Here is a 26,829-nt window from a genome sequence, read left to right as displayed (position 1 = left end):
AATCATGTGAAAAGAAAACAATCAGTGACCTAGTAGATAAAGCTCAAGTTGTGTTCTAGTCATCAGCTCCAAATGCAAAGTGTCATCTAAGCATTAGCGCTCCCTCTCCAAACAGTTCTGCATAACGCCAAGAACTAAATTTTATTTCTTCAGGCACCTTCCTCTTCCCTTCCCCCCTCCAAAAAAAAAAAAAAAAAAAAAAAACAAAAAAAAAAACACCAGCATGTAGTCATTTGCATATACTCTGCATAGAGTGTATATATATATATATACATATATATATATAGCTCAAACCTAACTGCTTCATGGATTTTTTTTTTTTTTTTATAAGTAACAAATAAGATGGTCTATTTGATGCAAATATTCAACTTCTACATCTAGCTAGTGGCTGCTGAATACCTATATTGCTTGTTTCTGATAGCTCCCAGGATTCTCTCCAGATAACACACTGACAGAAAATTTCCAGTTCTGTCTTTTTTACATCTCTCCCCTGTTCCGTGGATCCCGTCAGCGTACTAATCTGCCTTATCCAAGGATAAATACCAGTTTTCTAAACCAGAAAACTGGAAAAGAAAAAAATACCAGTGAACAAAGACATCAGCCCTCATTTTCAGTAAGGATCCTGGACACGCCTGCTGCAACACCTACAGTTTCCATACAGAAATATGAGGTGGTTGATAAGCGATAGCTGCAAGCTGTACTGGGACCCACTCCCTTTTCCAGCCCCCAGCTCCTCTGCAGGGAGGTGTGTGCTGGGGGGCTCACCCCCGGCTGCGGGAGCGGCAGAGCCACAGGTGAGCAAAGCACACTCAGAAGCGAAGGGCACAAACAGCCTTCATTCATATGGCACAGGATAAGCAACTGGAAGTGTAAAAAGGGAGCTTTTTTTTTTTTTTTTTTTTTTTTTTTTTACCATACCTACAGGTCAGATATTTTCATGCCAGAACTACAAACTGACTTCCTCTAATGCCTTTTATTTTTTTTTCCCTCCATTTGTAATGTTTGCAAACATGACCATTAAAGGCACAATTCCTAGGGCAGCCTACACAGATGTTCCATTTCAGAGTTAATAATGGGAGATGGGGCACATCTGTAGTGCCGTACACTTACTGCAAGTATTTTAGCATAGGCAGCCTCACAATTGCTTTCCATATCAAGGCAACATTTAGATTTTACTTTGCTCTCCCAGGGCAAACAAACTCGCAAGAACGTGCAGCAGAGCTGGGGACTTAAAAAACCCATTCATAAAGGAGGCCCAGTTTATCTTCCAGGGTCAACACTAAATCCTAACAGTCCTGGTAGGAAGCACGCCCCAGGGGCGCAGCAGCTCCAAGGAGGCAGACAGGCCAAGTGCCAGCTCGGCAGCTGACAGGAGCCCACCCTCAGGTCAGGATGCCTCGGGGTCTTCTGCGCCCTGGGACTTCTTGGCCCCTCTTCTTTGGGCACCCCGATCACCCCCTGCCCCCAGACCTGCGGGCTAGGTGGTCTACTTGGGATCAGCTTAGCTCCTGGCATCTGCACAACGTGAATGATGATGTTTTGAGCTAAACACTCTTCTACTTGTCTACATAATTGTCTCCACTGTATTATCCAGACATAAACTTCAATGATCTACAACAGACCAAGGGAGGAAAAAAAATGGTTAGGACTGTAACACACGCTTTATTAAGATGCAGTAGCCTCCAGTCCTCTTTATCATGCTGCCTATTTGAGTAACACATGAATTTTAGTGGAACCAGGACCATCAATTCCCGTCACAGACTGGTATGCCTCCCTGCAAGGCTCGATGAGGGTTTATTTTAGATAGTTATGCAATTAACTGCTTCTAGCCTGCCTATAAACAAAAAAACACAGTGATAACACCCATCCTGAACTGCAAGGCAAGATGCAAGAGGCACAACCATTTTTCCGAGCTGCCCAGCAGCTTCCACCATGCCGAAGCCAGCCCCATGTGCTGCTCTCCCTCTGCTTCTCCAAGGAACTGGGGCAGACAGGGATCCCACAGATCTCCTGGGAAAGGGCAGGATAAGTGCCAGTGCATTAACTGCTGCTGCCCTGTTCCCTTGTGGAGTTACTACCACAGGCAGAGGGGCTTGAGACCAAAGCTCACACCACACAGCAGATGACAGGCAGACACCTGGCCATGCTCAGCACCTCTGGGCATCCCCCTCTGGGCATCTCTTCAGGGCTGCTGAAAGCTTCCACAGCTCCTAGTAAAGCCTCACTTCTCAGAGCTCTGCTCCCACAGGATTTGCCAGCAGGGAACCACAACCCAGGCTACCACTAGCTCGTGTTGGGGTACAAGGTGTGCAGTGCTCTGTTTGCTGCCACTTTGCCCAAGCCCACCCTTCTGTAGCAAGGGATGAGGTAAGTTGCACTGATGATTCAGACTCTGACATGCTGCAGTTTCTTCCAGATCTTTCTCAAGTCATTATGCTTGAAACTACTACTGGGAGGGAGACAACTACTTGTTTAAATGCTGTTGAAGTAGTTTATTTAACCATTAGATGTGGAAAAAAAAAAAAGTTTGTTTTATACATACACTGGATTTTAAAGCATAAGATGCTTAAACATCAGCTTTGCAATGATGAAATCCACGCTCTCCGTCCTTGTGACCAGTAGCCACAACCCCTGCACTGGATAATGCCCTCAGCTGATAATTAAAGCACAGCTTGGATTGGATCCTAGCTACTATAGTTGCCATGACTGCAACACACGCCTCTATGGGCAGCAATGCTCTATTCAAACCACTGCCAGACCTCATGACAGCTACTAAATTCTCTGATGTTACCATCACCCACTTACGTTTACGTTACTGCTCTGTATTACAGCTGGGTGTCAGGGGATGTGCTTTGGACCTGATCATAGCATCCTTCATAGAGAGGAGAAAGAAACAACAAAAATATTTTCCATTGCTCAAATACTATACCTGATCACTCTGACAAACTGGCAAAAATACTATCTGCAGCGTCTTGGCAATATATAAATATATAAACATATAAACATATAAACATATATATATATATATATATATATGTATGTATATTTTACCAAGTAAGATACTTACTTGGTATATACTTGATATACTTTACCAAGTATATTTTACCAAGTATATATATACATATATATATATATATATATGTATGTATATTTTACCAAGTAAGAGCCACACAGTACTAAATCGCTGCCATCTCAGACCTGGGCTGCTTCCAGATGGTAAAGTTCATTCTGCGTGGATCAGCAAGGAAGAGCAATACCTAGGTGGTCAGCACATTCTCCATGTTGAAGCAGTGACTTGTAATGAAAACCACCTTGTCATTATCCCTCATAAAGCTATACTGCTTATTTTATTCCAAGCACAAAATAAAAACAAACCAGTTTTAATTCAGAGAGAAAATGACTCCCGGAGACAGTGTCTTTCGAGCCCCCCTCTGTTACAGAACTGAAGAAACTCACTAAGCCGGGAAGTGGCGAGCTGCAAACATCTTGCTGCTGCAAACAGTTTGCAGCAAAGACATATGGGAGCTGATCTGCAAACAACTCGATATATATTCCAGCTGCATCCTGGGTGAAAGGAAAGGGGTTTTGTCTATCTTTCAGGTTTGTTTTTGTTTTTATGATGAACAGACTTGGTAAACATTTTGTAAGCTGTCTGCTGTTTGGAATTCCAAGTCTGAAGTAAAACACGACTGCACTACAGGCTCCAAAGCTGCTCGTCTCACAGATAGTAACAAAACCCATCAGTAAATTAAACAAACAGAACAGTTACTTGAGCCTATGAGTAGCTCGCAGCTTTAGTGAGAGATTAAAGTAACATTTCAGCCGTGTTTGTGAACAGAGACAGCAAATCTACCAGGAGAATAATCTATAGTAGCAAATAGCCTGTCAAACGCTCTCTCCCTCCGATTACATAGTCAAAGAAAATAAATGGCACAGCGTCTGTAATAATAATTCTGACAACTCTGCTGATTAAAGTATACCGTACCATTATGATGAGAGTCCTGGGTCTGCTCATTTCATCGTCGCTATCCAGCGGCAGGATTTCATGTGACAACTCCTCTCGTCGCCGTCGTCTACAAATATGTGGACAGTTCCTCTGTACCACAGAACGAAAGGCTTGAAGCAGAACAATGCTGGCAGCACAACCCATATCTGCATCCTGAAGCCTACAAAATAACTTCTATGTTTATGCTATGTTTGAAAAACAGTGGCTCCTTGTCCCTGAAAACAGCCTACAGTGCAGCTGCAGCCAGCTCACTCTCCAATCGCTTCCTTGAGCTCTGATCATCTGATCACAACCGAATAGCTTGGATGCAGATAGAGGAAAGATTTGATCCACTGAAACTGAAGCACATGCAGCATTACGATCCTTTGCTCTCTCTCCCCCTCTCCCTCTGCTTCTGAATTCACACGAGAAAATGTGCTCCCTCTCTTGTACGATAAGCCTCCTCCTCTGATTCCAGTTTCATGGAACTGGAAGTATGAAAGTGCCGAGTCCAAGCACACCAGCTGCTCCTTACACACACAGCCATCAACAACTGGCAGGATCAGTTCACATACCTTTTAAAAAAAGTCATGTGCAGCAAAATAATAGCAAACATCTGGAAAGTTATTAGCTCTCATTAGCAGCATTGCTGTTTTTAAAATACTTCGCTTAGGGGTGTTTTGATGCTAAAAAATGTTAGAGCTCACTGAGGGATTTGGGCTGTAATCTTTTTGCTTCTTGTGATTTTCTGAAGCACAGCAAGCTCATTTGAGTTTTAAATGTAGCTAGTGGAAAAAAAAAAATCTGGACTGCTTCATCCAGCTCATGTTAAAATAGCCGTGGCTCTAAGAGAACCAGCAGTGTTCAGTTCTGAAATGCCTCTCAATAGCGCAGTTGTTGTGTGTTCCCACACATGCATTTGTTCTGCAGAGTAAGGCATTTTTATGTCTACATAGGAGTCTTGTTTGAGAGGGGTCTCTGCTAACGGGGTCTCACACTGAAAGAGACACTGGGGACTTGCCAAGAAGGGTAAGGGGAATGCAGTTTAGTCTTTTACCCATCGGGATGCAGGCAGCTGCAGGCTGGCAGTGGGAACAAGAAGCCGCCCTGGCTCCTGCCGGACAAGCCACGCAAGCAGCACTCAGAGGTGCTCGGAAATCACACAGCTGACCTGGAAACCCAGCGTGGGCTAATGGTGCATAGCGTAAGGTAAGAGCACTCGAGAGGAAGTGAACACTAAAAATATATACAGAAAATGGGTTTCTCCTACACATTGGGAAGACTAAATTTCCAATATGGTTCCAGAGAAGCTGCTTTTAAGCTAATATGTATAACTTTATTATATGTGCATCCAAAAATATATTTACCTTTCATCAGAAGGCTTTGATTCCTAACGAAAGCCATGAGAGCTTTGTCATCAATTTCCTTGCAACCTTATAATGCAAGTTAATGTAATCTCTGTAAATAACACTCCTCCTCACAACCTCAGGCAGGAACTGCACTGAAAGCATTCCATGGAAATGTTTTCTTCTGGCTTTGATTAGAGTTTAATTGCTTAGCACTCTGGCAAAGGACACAATTTTAATTAAAGCATTCGCCAGGAAAACTAAATACGTCCTTTAAAAGCAGTGAGCCCATTGCCGTTATTTCTTGCCCAGCTTGCTTTGAGTGCATCCAGAAAGGGCAAGGAGCAGCAGCGGGCACAGCCCAACCCCACACGCGGCTCTGCCAACGCACCTACCAGCTCGGCCACCCGCACGGCTCCGACTCCACGTGCTGAAAGGCTGCGTGTGCCCGCCCTACAGAGGAGGCCGTGTACCACGCTTATTACTTGGACTTTTCTAATGTGATTACAAGAACACAGTGGCACAACTGTGTGATTTCTGCACCGAATCTGCAATTCTGCCTGCTGCTGCTGTTGTTTATGTTTCCCTCAGTCCCCTGCCTGCTCCAGAAACGAGGCTGATACCTTGGCCACACAGAAGATGCACTTGGCAGAGCTGAATCCCTACTCTAATTCCAGCAACATCAACATGGGCTTGGGTGACATCCTGCATAATGTCTGTTGCTGGCTGTTATGGCAACTGTTCTGCTACCTTGGGGCTGCTAGCACATCCTGTGTGTGCCTGCACGACATCTTCTGCTCTCCAGGGTTCAGCTGGCAGGGATTTTTATGAATTTTGGTTTCCAACACTCACACACACACACATGTGCACACACACATGTGCACACACACATGGAATAGCATCCTAGGGCTCGACCCAAAGCTTTGCTTTGCTCCCAGTGAAGAATCTCATTCATTTCAGTGGTCTTTGGATCAAACTGTTCCCTGCCAGTGGTCCGAGTGACTTCATTACAATTATTTGGGGATTAAGATATTATTAGATACAAGTAGGAATGACATAATCCTGGCATGGCATCTCCTACCAAAGAAAAACAAGACTTAATCCAAAATGAAGTAAACTACAGAAGCCAAAAGCAGCTAAAACTGTACGTTCAGGCCATGAGCAAAATTCAAGAACTGCAAAAACTTAGCTAATGCACACAGGGAGGGAAGTAAAAAAAAAACAAAAGCAAAAAACAATCAAAAAAAAAAAAAACCACACCAATCTGTGAAGAAACAAAGAACCTAAAACCCAAACATTTCTGTTTTAAGGAAATCTCACAAAGCATGGGAAGGAAAAAAGGAAATTTCCCAGCCCAATAAAAATGCCTGGACATCCCATGCAACACACACAAATTTTGTTTTTGTAAATGTGAGTGTATGCTCAGCAGCATACATTATGCTTATGCACCAACTATTAACAGCATTAGTTACTCTTACAGTGAAACATTAAGCACTGTTTTGTGTTAATTAGGACTTTAATCCAGAAGCCGAATTCACTGAAACCCTTCGGGAAGCAAAATCCTCCTTTGTGCAAGCAGGGCCTTAATTCCCCATTTTGAAGACTTTGGCAAGGAGGCTGGGCTCAGGAATATCCCCATTCAAATCCACCCGCTGCCATTTGCACTCCTTTCTTCACCACCAGTCATTTCAGCTGTGCTCAAGTAGCCGTGTAACACCAGCACGACAGTTTACAGAACAGGCTGGGAGGCAGACCATTAGAGGAATCCCGATTTAAAAAAGAAATAACTGAAACACGGAGAGGCAAGAGAGTTATTTTAAACCAGATGATTTCAGTGACCCAGTCCTTGGCAGCTCCAAGGGCTGGGTCTGTGCGGCAGCAAAGCCATGCAACAGCAGAAGTGGGTCACGCTTGCCATGGCTTATAAAGGCTGTGGTAATAAAGCAGAGGTCAAGGGCATCTGGATTCTTGAGCTAGTAGCTATCCATCATGGCTCAGCTTCCACATGAAAGAGATGCCAGCTCTACAAACAGGCAGCCAAGGGCCAAAGAGGTGAACTGACTCTGGCAGGAGGTCTGCAGCGAAGTGTAAACCCCTTGTCTTCCAAGCACTGGCTTAAGTCTCTTCTGAAAATATTGCTGCACTTTTCTTTCCACAGACTGCAACATTTTCTAAAGATACTACCAAATAGTTTCATGCACTCCTCTTTCATAACCCTTTAGCACATCATTTTAAAAGTTTGTTTCCTTCCCACAAGCCTTCTTTATTTCATTATTCTTCCTCTTTGTGTACTTTGACCATGTCAACAAATTTAAGGCCATTTTAAAGCATGAATTATTCTCCTGGGAAGAAGTCTTTAGTTTTTTCCAAGTCTATCTTATGTGAGTTACTATTCCATCTACCACCTCCTGGTACAGACAGCAAATGGCTCCCAACAACACACCGGCAATGTGCTGACAGCTGTCACAGATCCATGCAGGGACCCACAGTTAGAGCAGAACTGCTGAAAAGGTCCAGTTTGTACAAGTAGCAGGCAAACATTTCAAGCAAGTTACAACAGCAAAATTACATTCTCTATCTTGATGCATACAAAGACCAACGAAGTTTTGGTGAGCTACTGTCATCTCTCAGCATGATATAATTTATCACTCCCATCACCCTTCCAAAACAAAAGGAGCTGGCAGACATTATCTTTCTAGCAAAGGGAATTTTCCTCAGACACATCAAAAGTCCGTGTCTCCAGAATTTGTTTTCTTAAAGGCATTGCAAGGAAAACAGCGAAAATATGCATGCAAGTTTGAAAGTCCCTTTTCATGCTTGGATACTTCAGAACAAGCAGTGGAATCCTAACCAGCATCAGGACTTGGGTCAGAAATATGAAATACTCCAAGAGGCTGTCTTTACAGCAGTCTGCTTGATGAAATAAACTAGTCATGAATGCATCTCCTCTTTTTTCATGCTTCATGCCTGAGGAATGATAGGAACTGAAGCCTTTCAGTGAGCTTCATCTAACTCCCTAAAGCAAGCAGCAGGACATGGTGGATATAGCAGTGTTGCCAACGCCTTTGTCCCTGTTCCCTGCCAGGTTGCATGTGGAAGATGGGGGACTGTGTGGATCCCTCCTCAAGAGCTGACCTACCCTCTCCTCCAGCACAGTTATGTCCCAAACCTTTCACATTTGAGCAGAGAGGCAGTGCAGTGTGAGGCTGAACTACTGCTACCACAAAAAAAAAAAAAAAAAAAAAAAAAAAAGTGGTTGCTACCATAGTGGTTGCTATGAGTGGTTTAGCACTCATGGTTGCTAAAAGCTATGAGTAGCCTCAGAGCCTTCTAATACACCTTCCAGCTGTGGTCTTACAGTAATTTAAAAACACTCATGCACTGTATTTCAAGATGTTGCTTCAAAACAGTCAAAACAGTTAAACACCAGAAACAACGAGGTCTCGTGCATGGCAGAACAGGCCCAAGGGTCTTGCCAAAGGTGACTCAGAGTCAGCAGGACACGAGAGGCTTTTACATTTCTTTATTTTCCACCAGCTACTCCTCAGTGAACTGGGAAAGAAGCATTTACTTCACTGAGTGCTCAGAACAGTTTCTGAATGACAGGAGACTTCAGCACATATTTCCTTCTGGAGGTATCCTTGACTGAGGCACGCAATTCTCAATTAACAGCACCAAGTACAGTCAGCACAACCTCCCCACTTGGCAGTATGTGGTTGTGACTACACGAGAGGCTGAACTCATCCAGCAACCTCATTTCTCAGGCTCTCACCCCACAGCACTGCAGGACATTCAGGGACACTCCTGGCACTGCCACAAAGCTGCCGCCACCCGCTCCAGAGCGAGCAGGGCTGCAGAAAGCGGGTGTATGGCACCCTCTAGGGAGTAGTACATGAAAGACAAACGCACCGACAGGCACAGCTCTGCTGGCAGGATGACACAAACAGCACGTTTGTTAAATGACTATTTATAAAACCTCGACTTCACACGAAGAAAAACGTGACTGCACTACCCAAGCCGTTTAATGGAGTCGGGCGTGCTTCACTACAAGTAGGAGGCGGCCCAGAAGAAGGGCAGCAGGATGAGGGTGGCTGTACGTAACCCTTCCAAACACATGGCTCACGTTGATTGATAACCAGGCCCTTAAGCACAGAGAGCTGGCTGCCTGCAGGCTGTCTGTGCAGCGTGGTGCTGGACATAGCACAGCCAGGCCGCGAGGAACCCGTCACAGCGCCGGGCCTGGGCCGGGCAGCCCGATCGAGCCACTAACCCTGTGCCTACAACTCGCTTGTTTTCTGACTCTACTTGCTAAAAACAGAAGCCATCACATGTGGGCATGGGAAAAAAAAAAAATCTGGTAACCACAGGAAGAGACTGCCCATGACCGCTTGAGCTAATGCCGCCCTCCTCTCCTCAACAGTGCTTTCCTTTCATCTTTCACATTATGCCTGGTGGAAAGGGCTGCACCGAAGTTGCGTGGAATACTCTGAGTTACTACCACACCACACGTGGCCAAAATACAGAGCTTTTCACCTGACAGATCCCTCAACAAGGTTCGCAATAACGTAAATGTACTGCAGCCATTTAACAGATAAGGAAGCAGACAAAGTGACAAAAAAGACTGAAGTAAGGATTTCCAACAGGCTGGTGACAGAAACTGGGCTGGAACCCAGCACAGAACGTGACACACGCATAACTTGCATGCAAATAATTGCCGCGTTCCTATTTCCAACCCAAGTGAAGCCTCCTGATGATTCACAAGTCATTTCTCACTTTGGTGGGTACCTTATTACTATCGCAGCCTCTGTGATGGGATTACTCTCAGGTACTTTTCCTAGATTAAGTAAAATGGGAGAACTGTAATCCACAGGCAGCGATTGAAATCTCTATTTCAATGCACTTCAGTGGCTTTTGGATCTAACACTACATATTTTATAGACTGGCAAAGAACATTATTGTGGTTTCCTTAAATATGCACCAGGAAATAAAAATGCCTTTTTTTTTTTTTTTTTTTTTTTTTTTAAGCATTTGCTTTATAAGAAATTTTATTATCCCATAAAATGGGTAGACTATTATTTGGAGCTACCAACATTCATCCGTTGTCTGATGCAGCACCAAAAAAAAACAAACAACATATATTAAGAGAAACTCTGGAAAGAATTTTCACCAGAAGTAACAACTAAGGCTGGGCTAATGCTTTAGGAAGCAAATATTGTACAAATAAGCCATAGCAGAAAAACAGTCAGGAGGAGATGCACCAGACAGAAGTTGTGACGAGGGAAATTGCAGTTAAATACAATAAAGTCACTTCCCCATGAGGGCGGTCAAGCACTGGAACAGGGCACTGCAGTGCCTGTGAGCTCTCCATCCTTGCAGTCTCAACATTTGACTTGCCAAGGGCCTCAGCAACCTGGTTTAGTTGGACTTGCTGTGAGTGCAGAGCTGCCCTGGACAACCTCCAGAAGCTCCTTCCAAGCTACATTATTCCGTGACTGTGTCAGAGCATGGCTTATTCAGCCCAGCAAAACAGAGCCGAGATTTGTGCCCTGTGAGGGCAAGCACTGAACACAACCAAAGCGGAAGAGCTGCTCAAGCCAAAGCCTAAACACAAAGGCAGGAACAAGTGACTATAAACTGACCATTTAGGCCATACAATTTCACTTTGCAGAAGGCTCTGTTTCCAACTAATGTAGGAAGGAGCAGAAGAGGCTTCCAATCAGGCTTCTTTCAACTCAAAGTCCTTGCTTATTATTTCAAGACAATTTCACTTTGAGACAGTCTCCCATATGCAAAGAGTTCAGCCAGGAGCAAGGAAACAAAATGGATAATCTCATTCAATTTTCAAACATAAGCTTCCACAGCTGGAAAATGAGGCACAAAATATGGATGTAGGAAATGCAAAGCAAAATTTGTACATACAGGGGCTAGCAAAACCTGCATTTTCTCAGGTGCTGATGTCTCATCACCCCACTCACCCCAATGGAGTGGCTGCAGATGTATCCTTTTATCTGATAGGAAAGATCCCACAGGAAGAATACATATTATTTCCATAATAATGTGGCTTTGGATCTTTTTTTCCCCTTATCAGTGCCAAAAATCCAATGGCAGTTTTTTCCAAAAGGAAGAAATTGAGAATCAGGAATCTGGAATTTTTACAGAACGTAAACATTAAGGTCTTTTTTTTTTTTTTTTTTTTTTTTTTTTTTTTTTTTTAAATGCTGCTCAAAAAGCCACAAACTTGATGGGTCCAGGCAGAGCAATCCAAGCGGCCTGCCCCCTTTTCTTTATGCCATGCATGTTCCAGCCCTGCCACTTGCAGGAGTAAAGCGCATGGGAAAAATCATGAGTTTCTACACAGAAAAACATGTACATAGGTTCCTCTTGGCATAAAACATCGGCCTCCACTAGACTAATTATTTTACAGAAGTGGGGGCTGCCTGTGTGTTTGTAAACAAACCAAAAAAAAAAATGCACCCTGCACGTTTCCAAGTGATTTTACAGAATCCTAGAACGGTTTGGGTGTGAAGGGACATAAAAGGCCACCGAGCTGCAGCCTCCCTGCTGTTGGGCAGGGGCACCTGCCCTCATCCCAAGCTGCCCAAATCCCATCCAGCCCGGTCTTGGGAATCTTGCTCCAGGGATGGGGCATCCACAGCTGCTCTGGGCAGCCTGGGCCAGGGCCTCACCACTTTCATGGTGAGGACTCTTGCTTTACTTTTTCACGACACAAGAATGCGCTCACAATATCAAACTGACAACAGCTATTTTAGCATCTAATGAGCTACGTTGTGGTGTTCTGTACCCTGGACAGCTTTTCTGTGCAACATGTGTTTTTCATTTCACATCTCCTGTCAGGCTTTCACTCCCTTTTACTTGAACTCCAGAAGAGAATAAAATCATAGAAAAACAAAAACTAACGAACCTGTGTTGCTGGTACCAATTAACATTCACATCCACAAGGCTCTTTATTCAACTAAACACAAAATTAGCAAAACCAACCCAACTGTAAGTTGTTTGGTCTATATTTGTTAAGCTGTAACACAGTCTCTACAAACATATGTCTTCTGGTTGGTATTTCAGGGGAAAAAAAAAAGTCTTTAGAAGAATAATATTTTGATTAGTAACATGTGTGTTTTGAAAGATTAATACTGAACTCCAAAGGAGATTAAAATATGAGCAGAAACTACAAGCTAAATACACATATGTGCAAAGAGCTTTCATTCTCACTGAATGAAATGTCTGTTTGCAAGCCATTTGTTTTTATTATTCATCGTACCTGCCATTAGTACTTTTTATTAACTGATATTCACAAAAATTCCTCTTCTTGTAGAAACATTTCAGAGTATTACTAAAGAAAGAAAAAAGATTTAGCGTGTAACAGGAGTGATGTCACTCTGTATTTTGTTTTGACACATCTCGAAAGAACTTCCAAGGCATCCTAATAATTTTAGGTAGTGCCCAAATGTTGACCTCTTCTCTATTTAGTCTTCCAGGCCCTCTTCACCCAAGTAGAAAATAAAGAACAAAACAGACAGACAGTGCTTTTCAAGATGTCTTAATTATTTATGCTTGCAAATGCATTGATTTATTTTAGGGAAGCAATGAGTTCTCTAATTGCGCTGAACATGCAATTACATTTTAAAATAGATGACCAGCTTCCTGGACCACCCTCTCATTCTGCTGGCAGCTGGGCATTCTTAAGGGCCTCCAGTTGAGAAAGCACAACTGCATAAGTAAATAATTTAAATGTTACAGGCTACGTGCTGGAACTTTAACCCTATTTTTTTTTTTTTCCTCTCTCGTTCTTTTTTAAGGAAGTAAAGCGCTCTTGTTGGCTATGCTGCCAAAGCTTTCACTAGAACCTCTGACATCCAAGTGAAGAAATGAAAATACCAGATTTCCTTCAAGCATCTTTTTTTTAGACTCTGAAAATTTCAGACCACACTTCCTCTTAAAACTGCGGCAGAAATTAAGATGCAGAGATAGCATTCAGCATTCATTTCTGCCAAAATTTACTCTGACATATAATTAGTGCTCCAATTGGATTCCAGTCAGACATTAATGATCATTTATCACTTTATATGTAACATGACAATGATTTTGTGGTAACAGACTTGCAGCCAACACAACAGCTCTCACCTTGCTGTCATTCATGCTTTCATCAAGCAGTTCACTAAGGTGGGAACAGTTACATCTAAATAAGGGGATGTACATGCAGCTAAACACACTCTGCCAAGCATAAGGTCAGGCCTGGCTACAACCACTCAGTCCTTCTCTTGATGTAGTAACACTGAATTCAACCAGATTACTCTTCACAAAGATCAGCTGGCAGCTGACTGAGGGCAGGCGCTGGGTGGAGGTGGAAGCCGCAGCACGTGGAGCAATGTGCTGGGGCACAGCATCTGCACGGGCTTATCGGCAGATCTCGCCCTCCGAGGCAGCACCTTCTGGCTTTCAAAGCTCACAGATCAGCCCTTGATCTGAGGGGAAAACAACACAGAAGCTCAAGTACCATCCATGAAGGACTGCTAGGCCCTGAGGGAAGGCAGTGCCCTAATCAACTGAAGGCATCCTGCCTATGAGACACAAGAATCAGGCATGGTGAGAGGATAAGGCTTACGATAAAGAGATTCGCCTCTGTCTTGTTTCTTCTGCTACCCCTGGGTTGGGGATAGCGCTTGCTTGGCATTTCAAGAGACCAAAGTACCAATCACCTTATGAAAGTGATGGAGAAGGGGGGCCCGTCACCTTATTCCACATGTAGATAGATGTATGTATCTCTTCTGTGGGACGCACGTCCTCCAGGCACACTACAGCTAGAGAAACCCAGCATCTACCTATGAGAAACAAGTGCTGAAACAAGCTCTATCCTGATCCAGAAGAGCACCAATCTGAGCCCATACTTCGCAGGTAAACTGATTCCCACTTCCCAGCTCAACTATGCAGATAGAAGTCTATGTATTTGCATTGGAAAGATGCTCCAGTGGGACCAAAAAACTAATGGAAAATTCTGTATTAAAAAAAAAAAAAAAAGTCCACACAATCTATTTAAAACAACAGAAGATATTTAAATCTGGCTGTTTTTGGCATTGTCTTTTATTCTTTTCATTGTTATAGCCATACCACTGTAGCAGCAAACACCGATGTCCCAGCAGGGTTAGTATTTATGAGAAAGTAACAGAACATCAAACAGAAGAGGAAATAGTGAGTGTTTCCTGCCAAGCTGTCTAAAAACAGTCATACTGTCAGCACTTACACTTCACTAGTTTTCATTTCTGTTATCTTACAGACAAAAAAAGTCTGCTAAGCTGAGCCCGTGATAGTACCAACTAGAAAGTATTATTCCTCTCCAGTCACAGTTCACTTTGTTATTTTTGCACCCTCAAGACTGAAAATATTTCAAAAAAATTCTTGGTTAGTAAATGACAGCAGGACTTGTTTGGCATATTGGCTACAGGGAAAAACAACCTGGAGCTCTGACACAGACAAAAAGAACCTGCCCATCACCATTTTGCCACCTTCTTTGTGCCCTATAAATTCTAGCTGCAGTTAATTAAATGAAACAGTAAGCTGCCTATTGCTTCCGTGTAGTTTTCTTCAAGAACAGAAAATGTCTTCATAAACAAGAACGAGAGGAGAACGGTATGACAACGTGTTAGGCTTTCAGTAGTATAGGCACCAATCTCAGTGTGGTTCCCCACAAAGCCCATTATTGAAAAAAAATGTTTGGTGACAACTCTTTGGTTATTTTCCTCTTTTAGGAAGTGGCACACACTCCAAACCATACCAAATATACCCTCACCCCCTCCAAAGGGCAGCAAAGAATCACAGGCAAACACTCAGATGCCCAGGCAGCTCCAGATACTGGTGAGCAGAGGACTCACCCTCAATAGCCACAACTAAAAGGTGAAGAAAAAACAATGATCTTCTCATCCCTAAATATTCCCAGTTAGTATCATCTACCTACGTTCAGCAGCATTATATGAAAATGCCTCTAGCTTCACTGTTTTAAGCCTCCAAGCAAATAAAAGGAAGGGAAGTGGGGAAAAGAAAAAGAAAAAAAAAAAAAAAAAGAAAAAAAAAGAGGGTGCATGGGGGAGGAAACACGTGAGGGGGAAGATCTGGATTTCTTTTAACTTCTTTAGTTTTAATTCCTGTAATTCTCGTAGTTTGATCTATTAATAACCACATATACAAGGACTTCTTGTTTTTTTAAAGGTCTCATCATTTTAACTGTCAGCAGCCAGTTGATACACAGGCTTTTGTGCAACCACAGCTGTTTTACCAGAGCAAAACGGCAAGCCCAAAGTTAGTGCTTTTTGTTGGAAATGACCCTTCTCTCCCTCCCAGCCCCAATGCATGCCTGCCTTCCCCTCTGCACAGGTGACGCTCATCAGAAGTGATGCAAACCACACCAGATTGATTCAAGAGGGGCTGAGTGTCACTGCGTGCTCCTCTGCGGTGGCCGTGCCATCAGGGACTTTGGGGAATCCCCTCCACCCCCCTAAACCTGTGCATGCCACATTACTCCAAGGAAACAGATGGTAGCCCTGGCAGCCACCTATTTGCTTAATTGGTTTAAATATTTTTAAAATAGACTTGATACAGATGCATTAAGACATTTCACCGTATACACAATCATCTGTAAATACTGCGTAAGCACTGAACAGGGATCCACTGGTACAGAAATGCTTTAAGGGAACAGACATCTGACAGATTCTTCTTTGAAAGACGAGTCACTACCTTTTATTTAAATGATCTTTTATCTAGCAAACAGTTGTTCCAATAGCAATCATGTCTATAAACCCATTTGTGTGATGTAAAATTTTATACAAAAGCTAAGAGGGAGACTTGCTACAGAACCCAAAGGCTTCATGTGGACCATATGGGGGTGAGAGAGGCATGGCTACAGCAGCATAGCACTGGAGAGCAGCTCAGTGAAGAGAAGAAGAGAGATTATTGGTTTGAGGAACAGGGACACAGAGTTCCTGGAAGAAGTGGGTTTTAAGATGGCATGGATGGCAATAGGGTGCCCAACACACAACCGACATATTGTTCCCTGCACACAGGGAGGCATTAGTGGGGGCTCAGAGACGAGTGGGAGAGACACAGCAACAAGGACCGAGGACTGGAAGGAGCAAGGGCAGCAAAGCAGGGAGTGGGAAGATACAAGAATAAAGAATTGAGGGCAAGACAATGATTAAGTGCGGCATAAAGGCCGTGTCTAGTAAGCTTGTAGGGTTCGCACTGCAGGAACAAGAAGAAAAAGGCAGATAAACTTCATGCCAATGCATGGCAATTGGTGTCCTCCTGTCCTGCCACTCGCAGTGCTCCCTGCCACGTAAGTTACAAGTAACTTCCACCCCAAACTGCCCTGCAAACAGTTACCCCTGCTGGTGGAAGGATACAAAGAAGCCAAAAAGGATTTTTGTACCACCTTGGCTACATGGTTGAAGTAAATAAGTATCAGGAAGCTTTTGAGATATGCACCCATGGAAGAGGTAAATCTACCTAGATTGAAACTTTTTTTAGTATAAATTACAGACTTCTAATGCTGCTGCTGTACCACAAGCTATTATTCAACTAGGAAAGAGGGTAAGCTAAATTTCTGCTCATGTATTTCCTTCATCTCAGTTTGATAAGTTCCCCTAACCAGCCTCAGAAACAGCTCTTGTTAATTCTGGTGGGGCTACGAGGATAAATTCATGCAGCAATTCTACATAACATCCTATGACTTAATTTCAACCTGTGCTAGCCGTGCAGCCAGCTAATGAAATGGTGTCAGCAGAACAGAAGCACCACACAGTGACACAGCTTAATGAGACAAACAGCTGTTACTGATGTAAAAGGTGACCATGTAAAAGGGAGGTGTGAGCTCTGAAACAGGCAGATGCATTTTAGTAACTAATTTTCAAACAAGAACTACATACGACACTTCACTTCTGTTTTGTTACTGCAACTGCTCTTTGTTTGATTGTAGAAATCCACCTGCTACACACGAATGGAAGGAAAAAAAGTGTTCCTATACAGTGGCAATGGGGACACGATAGCTCAGCATGTTTTATTATGCACTGCAAGTGTGTGAACACAAAAGATACGGACCACATGGTATTCTGGAATAAATACCAAAGTCTGCTCAACACAGCTTTTAACACTTACTCATCACTCCCTTTCTCCCTGCAGGGGGAATCACCAAGCCAGAGGTGGGGCCCAGGACTTGCTTGCCCAAGGACTCTGTCTGTCCACGTGCCGTTGCTCTGTACCATGCTCTTCCCTGTTTCTCTCAGCCCAGTTGAAGTCTGAAGGCATGAACCAGCTCCTCTGGCCCCTGAACTGCTTTGGAGACTTGAGACCACTCTGAGGCTGTTCTAAGAGAAGAGCTGCAGGTGTTTGCCAGCAGTATTCCTGTAACACGTTCACCAATTTCTTTGGTAGAAAGAAAAAAATATCTATTTTTTAAGAAGGCCAGGAGAAAGTCTGCACATTTCTATCTTCAGAAGAGACTGATATTGCTACAAACACCTCACGTTAATACATGTCCTGCCAAATGCAATGGAGGCATTCCTAACAACAGGCATCAAGCCCAGCATGTGCCTTGGTACTTGCACAGCAATGTGAAGAGCTCCTTCACGGGACAGCCTCCAGAGATGACGTTATTTAAATCAGCATGGTCCAACCAACAGCCCCCGGACTGATTTCAGCCCAATGCTTTCACTCTAAAAGACTCAACATGCTCCAAATACTTTCTCCTGTCCTGCTCACATTCTGGGAAGGAGTGCTGTGTTTGCTTCCAAAGGGCAGAGAAGGGAGCTTTGGAGACCTGTCCTCCTCCCCTTCCCCAGTCTGCACCTCCACCGCATGCAGTCTCAGGCACAAGCAGCCTTTCCTTTCCCTGTTCTGCTGCCTTTTGGGCTTGGCCTCTCCCCTGGGGCCACCAGAGGGCCAAGAGGGCAGGAAGGCAGGGGCTGGGAAGAGGAAGAGGAGGCAGCACAACAAGAATCTCACAGCAGAAGGGGATGGAAGAAATTGTTTCAGGGTTAGAAGCCACTGGGGCCAGGAGATACCCCGGTGGTTCTCCCCCACCTTTGTGCCACTTCTCTTCCCCACAGTGGAGACAATCTGCTGAAAAATCCAACATAAACTTGAGACAACAAGGGAGAGGACCTGGGGCAGGCTGTAGGCAGAGATAATGGCTGACAGGCAGGAGCAGGGGATTGCAAGAAATGGAGAGGTGCAGGGGCAGCGGGTTGGTACCCAGCATGGCTGGGACAGCAGCCCCAGGAAGGTTGCGCTGTGCTGCAGGGCTTGGTGACACCAACCCTGATGCCTGCCCTGCGGTAACCCTCAGCACAGAGTGAATGTAGGAAACAGAGCAGGGGAGAGGAAGGTAAGAGCAATTAATCCTAATGTTGAGAAGAAATGCAGAGACAGTGGTAGAGGTGTTACAGGAAGACTTGTGGTAAACACCTGCAGCTGTAAAGGATTCCTCTCTAACTCCCATAAAAGACAAAGGCCTGGGTTGAACTCCAAGTGAAATGTTCTTTGGAAGTCAGAGGAATCCCTGGGGCATTGGTAGGAGCTGAAATCCTACAAGGGTTGCAGACCTCCTCAGATTCTCCCAGAGCCTGGCCAAACCTCATATCAGAGAAGGGTCTCACACTTGAGAAGTCTGTTTTCTTCAACCTGTGCCAAGCTCTCCCCCCAAAAAAAAACAAACACAGAAGACCTAGAATAAAGACCACTGAGGAACTTGCACTGAGACACAGACACTTTAAAAAAGTAAATGGCATTGTCTGTGCAGAGCCATTGCGCTCACCACATGGCGAGCCTCTAGCTCAGCATGAGGAGAGGCACAGGCTTTATGAAACACCTGAGCAGCCAGAACTTCATTCTTGCCGGTAAATCAGAAGAACTCATTAAAAGCAGCTGACATACATCAGCTTACTCAAAGAAGCAAAAGCTAGCAGAAAACATACATGGATAAAAATGTATTTAAATGTCAGCTTAAAAGAAAATAAAATAATAATCAAATTGTATTAACAGAAACCACAGATGAAGTTTACTTTTTTTCTATGCTAACCATGCTTAGCCATTGCAGTTTCAGAGAGATGTTTCTGTACTACTCTCGTTCATAAATAATGACACTCAAAGAAAGTATTTTTTCCCCTTTATTGTATCCAGCTCGGGTGCATTCATTACATTACATTATATCTACATCATTTAATTTAGGTCAACATGTCAAAGTAACCTAGAATCATGTTTGCCTCAAGTCAGCTGAAGTTACTCTCAAAGATGAAAAGCAAACAAGCCAATTTCAGACTCAACAACACAATTGCCTTGTACTTCCCCCACACAACATGAATCCAGACGTGGAGAACCACGCTCAGCATTAAGACAATCACTACGAAGCTGACAGCTTGCTAAATAAACACAATACCAACCACACAACAGCCGGAGTGTGAAGGAAATCTTGTAAAAAGCTAAGTGCTAATTAAAATTGAATCAATTGGTAACTCAAAATGTAATAGGGTGTAATGTTTTCTTCAATTCTTTGGGAATTTTGATTCGAGGCTGCAGAGATAAGACATGGTTCCACAGAGGCAGCGCAGACCCCTGTTGTGCTGAGGCATCCAGGCCCATTTCCCTGTAATTACCTGAGATCCTGATGGTGGTAGCTACAGTCCCCACTGCTGAGCTGGCCACACAGGACAAACCCCCACATCCCAGAAACATCTCCAGGTTTCCTCATGTGTCGTGTTTTTCTACAAGCCCAAAGGCCATCTACATTCTGCCACCTGACGTTCCAAACCACCCAGCGTTCGGGTTCCAGCTGCTAGCAGCCTTACAGTACCCAAGCCAGGGGGCTTTTTGTGGATACTAACCCCTGCGAGCAAGCTGGGGAGGTGAGGCTGGGCAGCCCCGTATCCAGCTCTCTGTGGGAACTCCCTCCTGTGTTTGTAAGGCACCTTGCAAGACATAAAAACAAAGAGCCAGCGTGTATATATCATCATAAAAAAAAAAAAATGGTACCAGAGATAAGAAGGAGCCTACTGAAAATCTATGTAACCTATGTGTTTAGGTTTTAATTACATACCAATGACAGAGGGGGAACAAAATAAGACTACTGTACTGTGAGACCAATCTAAAAAACAAGGAAGTGGAGAAAGGTAAAAACAAACAAGCCTCTTGAGTTTCTCCTGTAAGAGAAAGGCTCTGTGAGGCTTCACTGACACACCTGAGCAGTTCGCACTAGCACAGCTTGCTGCCCTCGTTACAGTGCAACTCAGAGCCTGGTGGTGTTCTGCTCTGAAAGGGACAAACTGAGGAGAAGCACACAGAGAGCAAGCAGCTCTTGGTTCTCTTACATTTTAGAGGAGAGGGGAAAATTGCCTGGGTCAGCAATGAGAGCAGGGGGCAGACTGCAGAGCAGCTGTAAGTCAGGCAAGCGATTTGGCTGAGTGTGGCAGGGCAGCCCACGGCAGCAATGAACTTGGAGACCGTTGTTCTGAGGCTCACTGTATGCTCACTGTGAGATCTTGGGCAGTTATCTTTTTGTTTTCTTCTTCTTATCAGCAAAACCAGAATAAAGTCAGCATAACGTAAGAAAATGCAGGCAGTATAAAGCAGACAAAAAAAAATATCATCCAGCTTCAGAGAAATACTGTTGATTTTTGCAAAATGTAGGCAATCCTGAACTGGCAAGTGCATACTGTTGTAAGACTTTGTTATTTGTGTAATAATCACACCCATGTCACTGCTGCACAGCCTTTTGACCTTGTGCTAGCAAAGTTACAAACATGTTTTGACTTCTGGAAGTGACATATGCACCACAGAACTGCCTGCTAAAAGCCACAACACTAAACCTCTTCTCTGCCCAGCCATTCTCCAAACCCAATACAAGGCTCAATTTTCCAGATTCTCCTTCTCTGGAAACTGCCGTTCCTCTTCCCTTCTCCAGACCCCTTATTTAACCTTGTAAGCAGGGGGAAAAAGTTAATGCGGCTTCTATAAACTGAGATCATGTTGAGTTACTCAAGCTGACTCACTTCCCATCAATTCAAAACAAAGCATTATTCAAGTGACAGACTCAAGACAACAGCAAAAACTACATTTAAACCAAAGCGTTTAAATACACTCCCTGTGTATTTCATATTAAGGGTTCATTTGCACGAGTTATTCACCAACCTGACGAATCTTTCTTGCAGATCTCTTCATTTCTTTCCTCCGTTTCATCGTCTTCTTCAGCCTCTCTTTCCCCACAAAGTCTTTCCTCTTTTCCCCCATTTTCTCCAGTGCTTGTGAACTCTTTCTAGACCATTTTCTTCCTTTTTCTCCTCCACCCTCTCTGTGGCTTTCTTCCCTTATCTCTCTTTCTTCATCTGTGCGTCAGTTTGATCCCCAGTACAAGCCTCAAATGAAGTTCCTAGAATTACTCAGGAGAAGAAATTGGCCCTTTTGTCTGCCTGCAGAGGAGGGAGCCTAGCAGCTGGAGAATGTGCAAACAGTACATTCTTGTCTGTGCCCTTTGCTTGCTTTGCTCTTACATCTGGGCTCCAGCAGCCAGCTGAAAATGATCAGATCCTCGTCAGGTCCACACCACTGCAGGTGTCCTTGGGATACCCCAGCTGAAGAACAGCTATGATATCATTTGAAATCACTCATCAGACACAAAGACTTAAAAAAAAAAAAAAAAAATGCTGATTAAGGAAATTACTTATAATGTTGGGTTTTTTCTTTGAAGATGTAGGGGATATTAAAGATAAGTTTTGGAATGCATACTCATGAGCAAGTTTCACAGGTAAAATACAAATATAAAAAAAGTTTTTTAAGACTTCATTATAGTTGCTAACATCCTAAACGTACCTGACAAGTTGTCTGTCCTGAAGAGACGACGACAACTCAAACACAGAGACTTCAACAGCAGAATCTTCCCAGGCCTAGACTGCAGATAACATTCCCTTCTGCCTGTGCAATGAATAAGCTCTTTCCTCAACCACAAAAACGGGGATGAGGCTTTCACTCTGTGCATGTTTTTAGGATTATTTCACCAGGCTACCACCTCAGCTTTAACCAAAGAGAAAAAGGAAAAAAAAGAACAATCTAATACAGTAAGAAGTCTACAGAGGAATAGACAACCATCTAGTAGATGGCGTGTGAAGCCCAGGCACGGACACGTATGTATAAACGCATACAGCCTATTTATCTGTAACAGCATGGTACATTCACTGTCTGTATAAATGCCTTACTTCAGTTCACACTGGACAAACAGTAGACATCAGAATATCCTCAGAAGAAAGGAGCCTTTCACAGCCCAGTTTTCAAAGTACTTCTGTCCTTGGAATAGCTCAGCTAACACTGTACCTTCTAAACAAATGTAGTTTTCACTGGGGAGGCAATTTCATTCATTGGCCTGATTTTGAACGTGGAAGTCTAACCCGAGCGCGGCTGCGTGATGAGAAAAGGCCACGCAGCCGGGCCCAGAGGGGGTAAGGATGGTCAAAGCTCCGTTGTTGTTATCACTCTGGGTACCAAAGCAATGGGTGTTCTCTGTAAGCCTGCAAGCAATGCAGATTACTCTTCCTTGGAGACTGCCATGCTGCTAAAATCACCATAAAACAAAACAGAAAGTCACAAACACTTCGTTACCTACCTTCAGAATTAAAAATCAGCTCTAAAACTAAAAATACAGAGCTACAATGCAAAGGGAGCCTTTATTACTTGTGAAGAACACGCAACATAAAACACACATTGGAAATAACTGGAACCTGCTCTTTCAAGAAGGAATTGCACCACCCTCAGGTAAGATAAAGACCCTTCCCCCCTTAAAAAAAATAATAATAAATAAATAAAAAGGGAAGTCTGTGTAATCCAGATTCCAGTCAAGAAAGACAGCCAGTGTAGGGTCATTGGACACCACAACTTTCTCCACTTGGCTGCAGCATGACGGAAAGAAACCTCTGCCAAAAAAAAGACACGTGGAGCAGCAGCCCAATTCCAGCCTGCTATTAACTTGGTAAACTGCAGAAGAGAGACGAGGAGCAAGACCCCCCACAGGCCTTTTATGAAAGCAGTGTCACAATACTTTATGTAAAGGATGAGCGCTGCAGCCAGCAGTACTTAGCCAAATTAATTGTGACCTGGAAATATCGATATAGTGCAAATTTTCATAATAACTAAGTGGCTAGCAATGGGATTTCAAGAAGCAGAGTGGCCCACCCCTATTCTGAAAACTTGCAGAGAAACCTTGCTGCAGTTGCAGGCAAACGAAACAACAGACACTAGTTTCCCTTTCTTGCGCACAGCTAGTCAGCTTCCTAGGAACTGAGCGTTCACACTGCAGATTTCTAACAAAGCTTTTCTGTTAGGACATAGACAGAATTTTGTGACAAAGCTTCAGAACACACTAAATTATTTACCTTCTTTTAGATGGTGCTGATCAATTTCACTGACTAGTTTTTGTAAATTGCCCTCTCCAAAAGAACAAATTAGTTAACAGGAAATAACTGGGCAATTATTGAAGCCACCTGAAGTGCTGCCACACACCATTAACACCTGACAGTAGCACCCCCTTGCATTTGCTGAAGACTCCGTAATTAATGTAGGATGTCTTACCTGTGTTGAAATGCTGCAGCTACTGCACTGCCAATAAGATATATAACTATATACTTATAATATACATAAAGTATAAAAATATATGTATTTCCCACTCAACCTCTGTTTCCACTTTATATCTTTCATAGCATTAAAAAGTTACTTACCCCATCCCCTTGATTACTCTGACGCTTTTTTTTTTTGTATTTACAAACAGAATTTTGAGCTGAATACTTGCAACATCTTGCAACATTTTTTCTATGTTAAGCAAATAAATATGAACAAAATGAAGGGAAAGCACACAGCAGCAGAAGTGATGTATTTGAGGGCAGCAAGGAACTGACAGACAAAACTCACTATTCCACTGTTCCCTGGGAGTAAACACCAACAGGCATTTGCTCCCTGGGCTCCCACCAAATTGCTAAGACATGAGGGATCCCTGCTGCAGGGGCTGTTACAAATTGGGCTGACAGAGGCCCAGCTGGAACTTCGTACAGGACAGACACAAAAGCAGTACCAGAAAGCTCAGTTCATCCACCTTTCCACTTTCCCTCCTTTGTAGCAGCCAGTTATTTACAGGCCCTTGACTGCTGCAGCAGCGACCTGCAGGATGCTCCAACACAAGATTTACAATGCCAGGTTTGGCACGACTGGATCATGAGGTGCTGAAACACACAGAACAAGATGCAAGGGGTGCCAACATGCCCCATGGCACACAGCAGGTTTTTCTCTTCTACAGGAATATTTGCTTCTGGTACAAAAAAACAAAAACAAACAAACGAACAACAAAAAAAAAAACAACCACACCACAACCAACAAAAAACCACCAGTGCCAGTCCAGCCAGAGCACTGAGGTCCTGTGGCGCTTTTCTACAAGAGCAATGTGGCATCCTTATGCCTGCAGCACTGGCAGGGCACCAGGACAGGGTCGTCCCCACAGGTGATGACCGGAGAGACCCGTGGGGATGGCAGCACCGCCCAGCTCCGAGCCCCGTAGCTCTGCAGGGCTGGCACAGCAGCAAGGGGCCTTCTGCCCGCTGGCTAAGGCATGACGACTAATTCATCTTGTTCTGCCTTCGTGTAGCTAGAGGAGACTTCATCTGGAGGATTGGAGCATTGTACCCCAGCAGGAGTCCTCAGCATGAGGAACTATACGGAAATTTGGCTTTCACGAGCAACACTACTGGCAATTCCAAGAAGTACAGTAAAAAGATGGTAACTTCATTAAGTTTCTCAGAGACATACGTAGTCAACACAGCAAGCAACCAAGGCTTCAGGACCGTTGTGCCTGCTGGGGGATAAAACGTAACATCTGGAAGCCCCTCGGTGCCCCCGCTGAGCAGCATAACTGAAACCAGAGTCTGGCCTGGCGTCTTCCAATCTGAACCTCAGTATCTATAAAGGACCATCTCTGCAGACCTGCCTGCGTTTGCCTTCGAAACCAAACCCAAAGCCCTGATGAAATCCTGCAGCAACATGTTTCGTCACGGGGCAGGAAGTCAGACACGCAGAAGTGACAGATTCTGCTCGCTGCCCTGCAACTGAAGGCTGGATGTTTTACAGGGAGGTGGAACAAAATACAACTCAAGCGCACGAGCAGTAATTAAATGCTATGTTCTTCAGTTATCAGCTTAAGATCTGTTAGCAACAACTGGAAAACAATTAAACAAAACCCCAGTTCCCTCCTCAAGGGATCCAGACCATCAAATTCAGATGTGCTCCATCAATCTCCTTCTCAGTTTTTCTCGTATTCTTGCAGCAGAGACAGAGCAGAGCAAGAAGTTCTTCTAACAGAACTTCATCTCTAGGGCTTTAAGTTGCCATTAGGTCGCTCAGCTGCTGTACGGACTTTAACACACGCCCGTAGGGGACCACGACTCAGCACAGTGCCTGGGCAGCGCCCAAACCAGCCGCGATGGTTCGGGGAGCATTTCCACAGAGCCTTTAGAGACGAGGAAGCCTCTACCGAGCTGCCACGGGTCGGGAGCTCGGGAACGCTTCACGGAGACCTCCAGGGCTGGCTGCAAATCCGGCGAGGCACAGAGCGCGACTCGGCGCTGGGACAGCACGAAGCGCGGGGCGATGCGGCCCCATGCGGGGAACAAACCCCTCGCTTCCTCGCCGGGGAAGGAGCCCCTCGGCTCCCCCAGCCCGCAGCTTTCCAAGCCCGGAGGGAGCGCGTTATCAGACCGCCGCCCGAGCGAGCGGAGAGGCAGACGGCGCTCCCCGTGCGCCCAGCCCAGCCCCGCACCGCCGGTGCCAGGCTCCCTGCTGGGGGCACGGCAGCCGCCCGGGACCCCCTCCCCGACCCCTCTCGCCGCTCACCCGCTGCTGGAGGCGGCCGCTGGCGGCGGTGGCCGCGCTGTGCCGCAGCTCCGCCGCCTGCCCCGGCCGCAGCAGGCTCCGCGTGAAGCGCCTCGTCCTCTCGCCGGCCATGGGCACCGGCAGGCGGGCGGGCGGGCGCCCCTCGCTCCGGCCGCTCGTCAGGAAGCGGAACTGGGCTCCTTGCCCCCGCCGCCGCCGCCCGAGCCCGAGCCCGAGCCCGCTCCTCCCCGGGCCATGCGCAGCGCGGCGGCCCCGCGCCCGGAGCCCTGAGGGGCGGCCGCGGCTCGTCCCGCCCGCTGAGGCGCTGAGGCGCGGGGCCGCTGCCGCCGCCTCCCTCGCGGCGCTGCCCCGCGGCCGCCCCGCGGGCTCAGCCCGGGCACCGCGGGTCCCGGGTGCCCGCTCGGCGCTGGGCATCGTCCGGTCCTTCCCCCGGCACTGACACGCTTACAGGGAGGCATGTTAGCCCACAGAAATCACAGCCTGTGTTGGCAGGAATGCTGCCTGACGCCTGAACGTGCGGCTGTGGTGCGAAGAGCAGGGGGTATTTAGAGTTTCTGTGTCTGAGTTTCCTCACACAAGGGC

At 45.0% G+C, this 26,829-nt stretch overlaps 1 protein-coding gene across 14 annotated transcripts in view; it reads right to left on the bottom strand.

Moving 5' to 3' along the window:
• The window catches only part of DOCK10 (dedicator of cytokinesis 10), a 149,523-nt gene extending 123,150 nt beyond the window's left edge, over positions 1-26,373 (bottom strand). For 7 of the 14 annotated variants that reach the window (XM_032192882.1, XM_032192887.1, XM_032192895.1 and 4 more), the window contains exon 1: positions 3,986-4,547. In XM_032192882.1, coding sequence (XP_032048773.1) covers positions 3,986-4,150 — 165 coding nt within the window. In that variant the 5' untranslated portion in view covers positions 4,151-4,547. Of the gene's footprint in view, positions 1-3,985; positions 4,548-21,516; positions 21,759-26,247 lie in introns of those variants that run through there. The other 7 variants (XM_032192885.1, XM_032192890.1, XM_032192896.1 and 4 more) reach the window with 3 other exon arrangements.
• Between the last annotated feature and the right edge of the window lie 456 nt (positions 26,374-26,829).

Source organism: Aythya fuligula, chromosome 9, assembly GCF_009819795.1.
Source record: "Aythya fuligula isolate bAytFul2 chromosome 9, bAytFul2.pri, whole genome shotgun sequence".
NCBI classification, from domain to species: Eukaryota; Metazoa; Chordata; class Aves; order Anseriformes; family Anatidae; genus Aythya; species Aythya fuligula.
This window is presented reverse-complemented; position numbering and strand designations above follow the sequence as displayed.